Source organism: Maniola jurtina, chromosome 5, assembly GCF_905333055.1.
Source record: "Maniola jurtina chromosome 5, ilManJurt1.1, whole genome shotgun sequence".
NCBI lineage: Eukaryota > Metazoa > Arthropoda > Insecta > Lepidoptera > Nymphalidae > Maniola > Maniola jurtina.
Window position 1 is genome coordinate 8,039,816 of NC_060033.1, and position 12,046 is coordinate 8,051,861.

Consider the following 12,046-nt stretch of genomic DNA (forward strand, 5'->3'; position numbering starts at 1 on the left):
CCATAATATTCAAAGATTCAGATCCAGCCCTAGATCCGGAATCAACTGGCAGGTCTGTGTCATGGTGTCGCCAGACGCTTGCGGCAAACAACATACAGTAGGTAACGCACCTACATAGGTCAAGCATACACCATAGTTGGCGGAACGCTCCCAAGCGATGGCAAGCATACGCAAACAACCGCCCACACGCTTGCTGTTTGCTGTTTGTCGCAAATATGTGGAGAGAGGGAAAAACTGCATCAATTTTTTTTAATCATCAATCATTATTACAATCTTTATTACCATTAATACAATCTCAATTTTATTGTTGTGATTGGCTGAGTTTATGATATTCTTCGTGCAACGGTTGCAACAATGCATTGTAGCCAATAGTAAGCGAGTGTCAAACAATCAGAGGTGATTGTGATCGTAACATTGTAGCTGGCGGGTAAAACAAAATGTCAAAAATTAATATAACCTAAATATTTGTTTTGATTACTATAATTTTTATTTACTAATTAAATTTAATACGGATAAATTAAATTCAAGCGCTTATAATTATAAGCTGTTGTCTGTTCATTTCAATTCGTATTGAAAAGCGTAAAATTTGAGTAAAAAATGTTGAAAATTTTACTAACTTCTACCAAAGCAACTCCTAGAATATTTCAGTCGCAAATCATTAATTGTAATAGTTTATTATGTATTGCAAGCGTTCATTCAAATTCGCCAAATTGTGCAGTGAAAAAAACCACCACTGCTGCTGGAGGTAAGGCCATAAAAACATTTATGTAGAATGTACCCATGTATCTATCTTAAGTACAAAAATAGTAGGTACAATACATTGTTCACCCGAGGGAAGAAAGAGATGAGTAATGTAATGCCACAAATAGGTAGCCCATTCAGTTTATATTAAAACTGAGCCTCTTAGGCATATCACTAGGGCACACAATATGAAGAAACAGATGCCCTATCACTGGTTTTCAGTGACTACTGTCTACCTTGTATGTGAATGTTGCTGACATACCTAATTATTGTGAATAATATTCTTATTTTTCATTTTAGTTGATCAATAATTCATATAATCGTAGTTGAACAACTAATTCTAATTCAGTACATAACTCATAACCAAGAAAGATGTCAGTCATGGACTGATTAAGAATTTAAAAACAAAAACCTTTGTTTTCAGGTGTGTTGGGTCTGGGCAAGGGCAAGAAAAAGCTCGGCAAGCTGGGTTCAATGGAAAAAAAGCAGTTGCCTGTGGAAACAGACCCTGAGAAGCTGGTGAACTATGTTTGCGGCTCCAATATTTACATTACTGGAGAAGATGTTAAGGTATTACATATTTTTACTACAAAATAAAAGTCTAATTTTAATTGTAAGTGTTACCTTTGTTCACAAGGACTGATGTACAATGAATGTTGTAGTTAAGTTACTCTGTCATATTATTGACTTGGTAAATATGCTGGTGCCTGGTACTAATAGACCATTAAAATACCAATGAAGGTGCAGTTTTTGGTTGCAACGATTTATGTCTTTTGAAAAATATACTTTTGATGTTGTTAAGTGAATATGCTGACATACTCCAATAATAATTAATTCATGCATGTCTGTACATTTCTGCACACAAATTGAATTCGTACAAAAAGGCAGCCAAAGTGCCATATTTTATTTTGTAACTCTGGCATTTTTAAGAAATTTTGCTTGCAGTGTTTATTTTTAAATGATTTGACATAGTTAAAAATCGATGTATTTATTCGTTATTAAGTTTGTATGTTAAAATAGCTCTAGTACCTTTAAAAGGCCCAGGAGGCATTTATTTAGTGGTCCTACATGAAATAAAATGTAGAATTTTTGTGTTCTTTCAGATTAAAGATGACAGTGAATACCCTGATTGGTTGTGGACCCTGAATACGGGAAAGCCACCGCGTATTGAAGACCTGGACCCAAACACCAAGCAGTACTGGATTAGGGTAAGGGCTGCTGGCATGCGCCGGAACAATAAGTTACGCTCCATGCGCAAGTTCTAAAATATAGGCATAGGAATATTATAGACAATCTATGTATGTATTTATGTATGCACCTAAAACTATTTTTAAGTTTAGAATATACCAGCTATATTCGCGTATTTAGTAGATGTAAGCTTGACTAGTTTCGAACCCATCCAAGGTCCATAGGTTTCATAGGGACTCGAAACTAATTGCATTTGATTAAATACCGAGAACTAAGCGAAAAATGTATGTGAAAAAAATAGATTCATTCTCTGTAGAGTAGGTACCAAGATGAGAAAGAGATGGCAGTAAAGCAATGTTAGCCACCATAAAATGAAAATATCATAATTTTCAAAAATGCACTGTTAGGAAATAAAAAACAATTTCATAATGTTTTTGGAAATTGGCTACATAATAAAATAATTTAAAAAACCTACAAAAAAATGAATTGCTATTTTTCCAACTAAAACTAAATAATAGTTATTTGGAGCAAGTTTTGCACACAACAGGGTCAGATTTGTCATTGAGTTGATTAAATACCAAATGATTTGAAGTTGTGTATATTGCCACCTTTAGCAGACAAAATATTGTAAAATAGCTGTAGGTACCAACTTTGCTGTAAGGAAACTAGCCTTAACTACTATAAAACTGGAACTGAGTCTATTTAGATAGATTTTATATTTCAACCAGAAATTTTAAACGAAAAATTATGTTAATGTAGGCTAAAAGTAAGTTATTTAGTTTATAGAAATAAAGATATTGTTACAAGATATATTTTTTATTTTAATGTTACATTATTCAAAAACAAGTACATTGCATGTTACAAATTTCACATAAACACGTAATTTTCACAATCAGCAACAAACCATAATGGATAATTCATTGAAAACATTCTAATTTATTGCACAAAAAAAAAACAATATAATTTTTAGAGTTTTACTAAAGTTCATGTAATTTTGTACTCCATATACTAAATTAGTACTGTTTTTTGTACTAGATTTTATTTAGAACAGATATTGGTTTAGAGCAAGTTGCATTACATTTCAAGGCATTTGAATCCTTTCCTGCATCTTCTCAAGTCTGGCTTTTGTCTCTAGTTGTGGTTTGGATCAATTTCAAAGACAGTCCATTGTGTCTTCTTTCACGATCAAGGGTGGTGCGCAGTCGCCATGTTTCGTGCCAAACGAGTATGAATACGGATTCTGAAATTGAGTAAATATTTATGCAGAAGAAGGGGTCCAATTTTTGCAGTTCCTTGTCCAAATATAACTAGTGCAGTCCTAGTCACCTTTTGGATCACTGAACAAATGAAATATATAGGAAAATTATGATTGCTTTGAAATGATGCATCTTATATGTGGTTGTCGCGATCGCTAAAAATTAAGGGGAACATTCAAACATTGAATCAACCTTATACCATTCCATACCATATAGACCTTGAGGCATCAATATAATTATATTTATACACTACAGATGTCAAATTTATATATAGAAATTATTATTATTTTAAATGGCAAGTACCTTTTTGGTGTTATAGAGATTAGGAGGATAAGCAGCAGGCCCCGGTGTCTTAGTAGGCTTACCGGCGCCTTCCGCCCGGGCGCCTAGACTGTAGATCGGGGCTCTAAACGATGAAACATTGAAAAGATTAATTTTATATAAATACATCTATCTAAATGAATTCAAGCTAACAGGTCATTCATCAACATACACGATAAATTAGTTACAGATAGATTTTGGCATTCATAGCAAAATAAGCTTATTGTTCACTATGTATTATTTCCGGTAAGTAACACCTGCTCTATCCAAAGCTATGAATCCTATCAAAAGTTACATAAGGTAATGACGAAACTCTACGCTCAAAAGAAACAGTATTCTCCTTCCAAAATTCAAATTATCTACAAACAAGGGCTTAGGCTGTGTGTCTTCTATCACTCGCCAGTCTGGCGTTTAGCTAAACCAGATAGTTAGGTATGGTAAATAGATCGAATCATTTTGAAACTAACTTCGTTTTGTATACATCGGCGTCACGTTGAAAGTAAACCGCCGGTCCAGGGGACTTTGCTTTAAGGTTGATACCCAGCCGCGCCCCCATCGTGTAGGCAGGCGTTCCAGGGCCAAGTCTTAGTGCATAGGCATTAGGCGCGGGGCCTGCCCTCTTCAGCCCGAATCCAAGGCGCGCGCCCATAGAGTACTGCGGCGCACGAGGCTCGCGGGTTGGTGGACAGCGTTCTGGCGCGTGCGCTCCGGGGCCAGGAGTTCGCATTGCACCTCGGCCTGGGAACCTAAGTCCAAATAACAGTTATCTAATTAATTGCTTAGATACTCTTAAAGGTTAGATAGGCTTAAAGTCTGAAGCAGCCTAATTACTTAAAGAGTGGTTTGAAGCAGTCTTTTTGATAACAACTTAAATTCAACTTTAGTTATGCTAACATACGGTTAAAATTTGTATTCATGTGTGAAGGTCTATGCAGACAGCATTTGAACTGCAAACCACTACAAAATTACTTGTAGGTATGTTTGGATGCGTTGACGATATTGCCGATTGCCTGCTCAGTCTGCTTGCAGTCGGTGTACCTATAAGTCTACTTCTCGCACTCGGTGTGGTTTAAACCAACTGCATTTATTTCATTAGTAACTAGATAATGCCCGCGACAAGACGACACGTCCGCGTGGATTAAGGTTTTTTAACAATCACGTGAGAACTCTTTGATTCTTTGATTTTCCGGGATAAAAAGTACTTAGTATAAGTACCTATATCCGTCTTCAGGACCAAAGCTATCTCTGTACCAAAAAGATAATGCCCGCGACTTTGCCCAGGTGGATTTAGATTTTTTATAATCTCGAGAAGGAACTCATTGATTTTCTGGAATTGGAGCCTTTGATTGTAGGATTTGAAGGCTATCCTTTGGGATGCACCCTATCTCTGCACCCGTCAAAATCTGCCAAACGAATGATCCGTGAAATACTAGCAGACAGACAGATATACTTTCGCATTTATAATATTAGTATGGGCTCTACTTACCGGGCACCAAAACTCCACGCGGGTGACGACACCACACCATCGCGCGTGACTCGATCTATTCGGTAGGTCGGTCCTGGGCCCAGCTGTTTTAACCGAAAGCCGGCGTGCGTACCGAATGAGTACATCGGGTTGCGGTAACGCGACGGGTCGTGTTGGTTGTAGCCCACCGTTGTAGGCAGTCTGTAGGCGCCCGGGCCCGGCCCTAACATAATGCAGAACAAAATGAACTACAGTGGAGACTCGATTCATCATGGTTGATAGGATATTCACCTATGTAATTATGGTTTTCAGGCAGGTAGGTACCTATACTCATTCTGCCTGCCTATCTACCCTTTTAACTTTATTAGCAATAGCAACTCTCTTTATCAAGGTTAGATCTAAGCATACAATTCAGTGCAATAGTAGTAGGTATAACAAAGGAACTTCTGGTACTATTCACATTATAACTGGCACATCAATATTATTAATATTTAGTGGAAATTAATTATATAGTGGAGGAAGCGTTAACTGTTGTTAAAGAAATCTTTCGACGTGATTTTCTTCATCATCATCAACATCAGCCTGTGGACGTCCAGTGTTGGATATGCTTTCCCTAAAGAGCGCCACCACACCCGGCCCTCAGCCTTGCTCGTCCAGCCACTTCCCGCCAGCCGCTTATCGTCGGTCCATAGTGCTGGAGGGCGTCCCACACTTACGCTTGCTTATACGCGTCAACGCGTAGGAAAGCATCAGGAAAGTAGGTAATTATAGGTCCATGTTATAGGTATCTTGATTTTATCTAGGTACAGGTTTGTTTGGCTTTGAAAGAAGTTCAATAACTTACCCAGAGCGTTTTTACAGGGCATTGTAATTTGGAAAAATTTGGAAAAGAGTATTATAAAACACAAAAATTTCGAGTAGGTAGGTATTAATTGTTATTTTTACATATTACTGTTGACTTCTCGGTTGTTGATTTGATGTAAACTGTCATCAAACATATTTTTTTTTTAATTTGCTTAATACACCTCATTTCATACATTTAAAATATGCCAATGGCATCAATAAAATAAAATGAAATGCCGATGGTCTTCGCAGTTAAACGCCCAAGGTAAAGTATACTTAACTATTTAGGAATAGAGTCTTTACCAGGAGGTTAAAAAAATGCTTGAATAAATACAGTAATTGATTTAATATACTCGTACTTACAGAAAAATGATTTTGTATCATGTGTAGTAAATTGGTACTTAAGTGTAACTAAGTAGGTATGTCAATGTGCATACTTAAACAATATATTATGATTGTAATATTCAAACCTCTGTAACATGAGCTTACATAATCATTGAGAGCAAATAATGTAGACTACCTTTTCATTGAGCAACATATAACTTAGCACTAAGCAAGTTCCCATCAAAGTTGTCTGCTGTTCAGTTCTAAAAGCCTAATTCAGTTTGTATTATTGGATCGAGTACAGAGTTTGGTGTACATAGGGCTTTATTTGGTCAGCGTATGTGCAGTGATCCCCAATGGTGTTAGCTCATCGGATTCTACGTCACTTTCGTCTTCAGGCGTTGCACTTGCTCCCCACTGTCAATAAAATGGAAAATATCTTATTACTGCTGATATGATCATCTTCTTCTATTTCTATATTTTGTTACTATAGGTACGCGCATTACCTAAAAGCAACCATAAAGACTTTCGTGCGAACTCTAACGTAACAAGGGGATCTCTCGAGTCGAGCTTCTGTCAAAGACGCGGCACGGCGCCACTGACGTCACTGATGCTCAACTCGAAAGTCCACTTTGGACTTTGGTGACCCAAATTTAAATCGGGCGAGCCTAAGGGCCAAAATCAAATGAAAAAAATCAAAATGTATTTACATAGAACAAGGAAGAGTCCTAGCCGGTAAGAAACTCGGCAGTTGCTCTTTTCTAATCGTAATAAGTTACTGTTATGCATTTATCCTTGTAATATGCATCTTATTATTTTTCTGCTTATTTGTACCTATCCTTGAGTAGGTATATAATAAGTAGGTACATATTCTAGGATTTGTATCTATTTTGGTTATTATTTATTTTTGATTTTACCTTTTCGGAAAGCGGATATTCAGAAAGTACGCTGTAGAGGTACGCGGCATACAGTATGTTGGCGACGCCTAGGAATCTCAGCGCGGTCTCGAATCCCGCACACCACGACACCACACCTCCCATCACTGGACCTATACAGGTAGATGCAAGATCAAATAATGCATCGAGTATTGTACCATCTAGCGACCAGGACAAACCTAAGCTGACCAATTTTTTTACGTAGGTAGGCATATCTATAGGCACCTGTCTATTGAGAATCGACTCCAAAAGTCACGATGAATTGGACTTTAATAGTTTATAGTCTAGTATTTTGAGATTTTTTAGCCACCATCCTATTAACTTATATCTATCGGTGAAGGATAAAATTTCCACTCCCATCGGCCGTGTTCCCACTTGATTACAACATGGGATTATTCAAGGTGCGGACCAACAAATTACTGAAAGGCGGTATCTCTGGTGCTGCAAATGTGCGGCGGTAATCACTTAACACTAGGTGACCTGCCCGCTCGTTTGCTCGCTATTTTTTATTACCTAAATAAAAAAAATTGTGGGACTTTATTATTTGGCTCACCGATCGCATACGCGGCACTGGAAGCGGCTTGGAGCAAAGCAGCGCGGTGCGGAAGGGCGCGCGACCTCTTCGCCAGCAAGGCGGGCACCAGCGCTGCATCCGCCGCGCCTAAACCTCCGCCTAGTACTGCTTGTGGAAACGCCAGCCAGCCCACCTGTACACGTTACCTACTACATTATCTACATGAAGCCAGGACTAGCAGGCCGGCGTAGACGAATAACAATTCTATTATACCTACCTAGGTATTCTATTCTAAGGTTGAAATCTATAAAGCGCATGTTGACTTTGCTTAGACTTGATGAGCAGGAGATAGCTTCGCTTCGGTCTGCATCAATTTTTTTTGAAAATTGCAAGATGGTTCTTTTGCCACTCTGTCGCCAAGCGCTTTGCATATTGGTACGATGTCACAAGTTTAATTAACAAGGGGTTTATTAAATATTATATTATGTTGCAGCGTTACTGCCCTACTTCGGTGAGATCGCAACCAATAACTAACTTAAAATTGTTGATACAAACCGAAGGAGCATGTGGTACAGCTAACGCCGCACAACCAACACACAGCACGGCGGCTATGGCGACACGCTCGGGTCCCAGTCGCTGTGCAGGGGAACCCAGCCCGCTCGCAGCCACCAGGTAACCCGCACTGTCCGGCAGGAACACTGCGCCTAGGGCCCATCGCTACACGCCAAAATAATTGATCAACGACCAACGAACAATTTACCGCGCTTATAATCTGATCAGTTCAACAAGTTCACAGACATCATGTCACGCTGCTAAAATGTGTAAACTTTAGCAAACAATTTAATCGCATCAATGTGACTCTAGAAGGCAAATAGGTAGTAGGTATCTGGTATAGTGACGATGACATAGGGTTCACACGTTTTTACAAGCAAGTAGCAACGTACAGAAATCACTTTAGTAAATACTTGGTGCTTTTGTCTCTGGATATCCTAACAAAAGAATCGGGAAAATCAATATAAAAAAGTTATTCTTTGATAGTAATTAGGTAGATACTGCGATTTGGGCGATAGGCTCGCCCAAAACCGAGCAGAATGGCATGCACAAGGGGAGGTCTATGTCCAACAATGAACAAATAAGGGCTAACAAAAGAAGAAGAAGGTATCGAGTTTATACCTCGGGATGGAATTTGTGCATGATCCAGAGTGGTAAGCATGGTTCAAGCGCCGCCATAACACACGTAGTCAGCAGCACAGCCCCAGCGCAAGCCCCCGTCGCACCTCGACGCGCTTCTCCCCACATAACCCTTGCTCCAGCACCAGCACTGCTCGCTTCATTTGAACCCTTGAAAAAAAAAAACTGATGGTTCAAAGAGTTAATTCAAAAAGATTTTCCGTACTGTTTCTCTGCTTTTTGGCTTCAAAAGTTATCTTATTTTTCGGTCTCGTGGCAAGGAAAACAGATAACTGATCACATGGACGCGGAAAGAGATAAAAAAAAAGGAAAAGTGCTGACCCACGGAAAGGACAGTATTATTAAAGTCACCTCCAAGGCTATGTTCAAATGTGAGTGAGCTGCATTCTATGGTAACCTGACTTAAGAGAGTCACGACTCTGTTATGAGGCAACGACAAGAAAGAAAGAAGAATCTTACCGTATTGTATTCTTCTTTATTCAGGAAGATGTACTGCATTCCTAAAACGATGGACTTAGTATTATTCTCACAGTTTGTAAAATAACTTTCGTATGTACCTACTGGTATAAATTGTTTGTATAAATTAGATACCGAGGTTGATCAAAAGCGCTGTCGCTATAAGTTGAAACGGTGCGGCTGGACTCCAAAGCTTATATGCTGCACCACCAAATGGGTATCCGACCAACACTCCTGCAACAAGAAGTTAGACAAGAAACTGATAAGAAATGAGAGTGATCGATGAGTTGGAACTGGAACATTGGACCATGTGAATCTACTACCGAACTTGGTTGTTCTTTTCGTTGTGGGTCGAAATGAAACAGCAAGAAACTTGGCATGCTTGCTATATTTGCTACAATAGACAAGAAATGGCGCAAAAAATTAGACACGAAAATTTATCACGCTTCGTTTTATAGCTAAACACGTCTTTGTCAATGCTTATGGGTTTGCTGAATGCAACGTAGGTACTTAGCTGAGATAGCTTATGAAGCTACACTATAATAATAGATGATTTTAGATATCAGCCTATCTATCTAGTTATTCCAAACAGTTGCCGGCAAAATAGCTAGAGAGGCATGATAACAGAAATTTAGTTTACCAAGTGCAACAGCCCCAAGCAGCGCAGCGAGCGCTCGATGCCGGCGGTGCGGTGGAAGAGCTCGAGCTACCAGAGCAAGTCCTGCAACGCCTCCCAGAGCCGCCCCAGCTCCTTGCGACGCGCGCCCAACCCCTGCACATACTGCGCCACCCCGACCCGCACAGCAACCAAATACTGGGCATAGATTAAAAACAAGGAGGGCGATTATTCTGGATTATTTTATGGCTAGATACTATATGATGTCGCCAGAATTAAAGATTATCTTTACCTGGATGCTTTAATGTTTATGGTGTCATGATGAATTGAGTAGGTACAAACTATAGGTAGGTAATGGATGAAGTAGGATTAAGAATAAACATTACCTATTGCAAGAAATATTCTTGGTGGTATTTAAGTCATGTTAAAGGTATAATATTTACCTACTTCATTTTTGACCCTCAATTAACGAATTCTTGAAACAATCTCACGGTTTTAAGCATACTTACCAAATATGTGACCCAATTATAATTGGTATGTAACAATCCTGAAATCACGGTTTTACGAAATGGCGTGGCATTATTACAAGTTAGGAAACACTACTCAATACTCATACATATTCAAGTAAAAATTTAGAGATAGAGCGAACGGTCTAATGCGATGGCCTTAAATATTATGACAAATGCCCCAAGGGCCACATTGTTTTTTTGTTGTTGTGTTGAGCTACGTAGATAAAATATCTTTTTCAGAAGATAAATTAATATTCAAACCAAGAGCAGCAGTGGCCAGCAAGGCTGTGGCTAGGCGCAGTCCAGTGGCTGGGCCGCGGCAAGCTGTGAGCGTGGCAGCAGCAGGAGTGACGAGGAGCTGAGTAGCCGCTTTTGCACCCAGCACTGCACCCACTATGGCTTGCGATGTGCCTACGCCTCTCCCTGCATAAGTCGCCAAGGATGTTATCAACGGTATAACTTATTAGAAGAGTTCGATTCTATGCTATCGACATAAATTTTATAGACAGTTGATAATAATTAATTAATTTCGTGAGCTATGTTCTGGATCTGGATAGTTTTAGAAGTTGCGGGTGATGCAGTTCATCTTCACATCCACAATGCTTCGTTTGCGATTTGTGCGTGAAGGGTCTGCATTATTGAAATTTTGAAATAAGTTATCCTAGGCAAGTTAAGTAACTATCTATGATCCATAAAGATTGCACAAGCAACCGCTAAATTGACCAGTTCAACATTTTTTTGAAAATGACTTTCATATGATAGTACTGGAAACAAGTAACTAAGGATTTATAACGTGACTCAATTACCAGGATCTTGGTGTGTGATCTGATGCACGGTGGTATTGAGGAGCGTGGCGAGCGGTGCGCCGTGCTCCGTCCAAAGTGCCAGCGACTCTCCTTGCACCCAATCCGGAATTATGGGCACTGTCAACCATAGCATCAGGATTTTTCAATACAATCGTTAGCTACATACTTAGATTAGAAGGAAATGTTTGTCTGAATATTAAGCTTTTCCACCCGTAAGTAAACCCAAGAAGATAATCTAGACTAGACTTAGATAAATCAAGACAGCCTTTATAATGAACCTACAGACAGTACCATCACCAGGTCCCCCTCCCTATTACCTACAGGCTCCAGAGATAGGTCACTAAATTAATCAAATTAATAGGTTCACTACTGAATCCTTAACAATAAAAAGCCACTAACTACCTAGCACAGTCAGAAGAACATTGTCCAGAAAAAATGTCAAATAGACCAAAGCAAAGGCAACCAATCCCGTAGTCTGCGTATATTCCTGCATCCTTGCTGGATACGTTGACGGTCGGAACAAGACTGCGGGGATACGGTGAAGAAAGATCCAACTATACTTCATAGTGTCCCATCTGTACCCCTGACGATAAGAACCAATTCGTTTTCAATCAGTGCTCGCTCGCGCGTGTGCGTTTTATTAGAATTTAACGCCTGCGGATGCGGTTTATGAGATAACGGGAAACGGATAGATTTTGCTTTTAAAGCAATTTTGACGAAATTGATGACCTCAATGGTGTAATATGTATTGTGCTGTTGCTTTGCAGGGTTTTAGGTTCGATTTTCGATTTAAATAGCTATAAGTAGATAGGTATCTATTCGTAGAAAGCGATTCATCATTATCATCACATCTGCGGATGCCCACCGTTGAACATAGGATT

The 12,046-nt window shown here is 39.2% G+C and overlaps 3 protein-coding genes across 4 annotated transcripts; 1 reads left to right on the forward strand and 2 right to left on the reverse strand.

Annotated features, from left to right (window-relative positions):
- The first annotated feature begins 367 nt into the window (after positions 1–367).
- LOC123865114 (39S ribosomal protein L54, mitochondrial) lies at positions 368–2,737 on the forward strand. Of its 2 annotated transcripts, XM_045905965.1 has the most exons (4): positions 368–745; positions 1,166–1,311; positions 1,845–2,051; positions 2,251–2,737. In XM_045905965.1, exons 1-3 carry the CDS (start codon positions 598–600, stop codon positions 2,004–2,006), a joined length of 456 nt encoding a protein of 151 aa, XP_045761921.1. In that variant the 5' UTR covers positions 368–597; the 3' UTR covers positions 2,007–2,051; positions 2,251–2,737. The 2 variants fall into 2 exon arrangements, with proteins under 2 accessions (XP_045761921.1, XP_045761920.1); XM_045905964.1 differs by having other exon boundaries at positions 369–745; positions 1,845–2,737.
- A 38-nt stretch (positions 2,738–2,775) lies between these two features.
- Positions 2,776–5,937, reverse strand: LOC123865111 (outer dense fiber protein 3). The gene is made up of 5 exons (XM_045905959.1): positions 5,816–5,937; positions 4,993–5,194; positions 3,974–4,252; positions 3,489–3,591; positions 2,776–3,169 (listed from the first exon to the last, which is right to left on the reverse strand). The coding sequence occupies exons 1-5, from the start codon at positions 5,835–5,837 to the stop codon at positions 3,083–3,085; spliced, it is 693 nt and encodes a 230-aa protein (XP_045761915.1). The 5' UTR covers positions 5,838–5,937; the 3' UTR covers positions 2,776–3,082.
- A 225-nt stretch (positions 5,938–6,162) lies between these two features.
- LOC123865190 (chromaffin granule amine transporter-like) lies at positions 6,163–11,671 on the reverse strand. Its single transcript, XM_045906058.1, has 11 exons — positions 11,568–11,671; positions 11,166–11,282; positions 10,621–10,782; positions 9,875–10,048; positions 9,370–9,468; positions 9,238–9,278; positions 8,761–8,928; positions 8,143–8,304; positions 7,627–7,780; positions 7,056–7,186; positions 6,163–6,555 (listed from the first exon to the last, which is right to left on the reverse strand). The coding sequence occupies exons 1-11, from the start codon at positions 11,656–11,658 to the stop codon at positions 6,463–6,465; spliced, it is 1,392 nt and encodes a 463-aa protein (XP_045762014.1). The 5' UTR covers positions 11,659–11,671; the 3' UTR covers positions 6,163–6,462.
- Between the last annotated feature and the right edge of the window lie 375 nt (positions 11,672–12,046).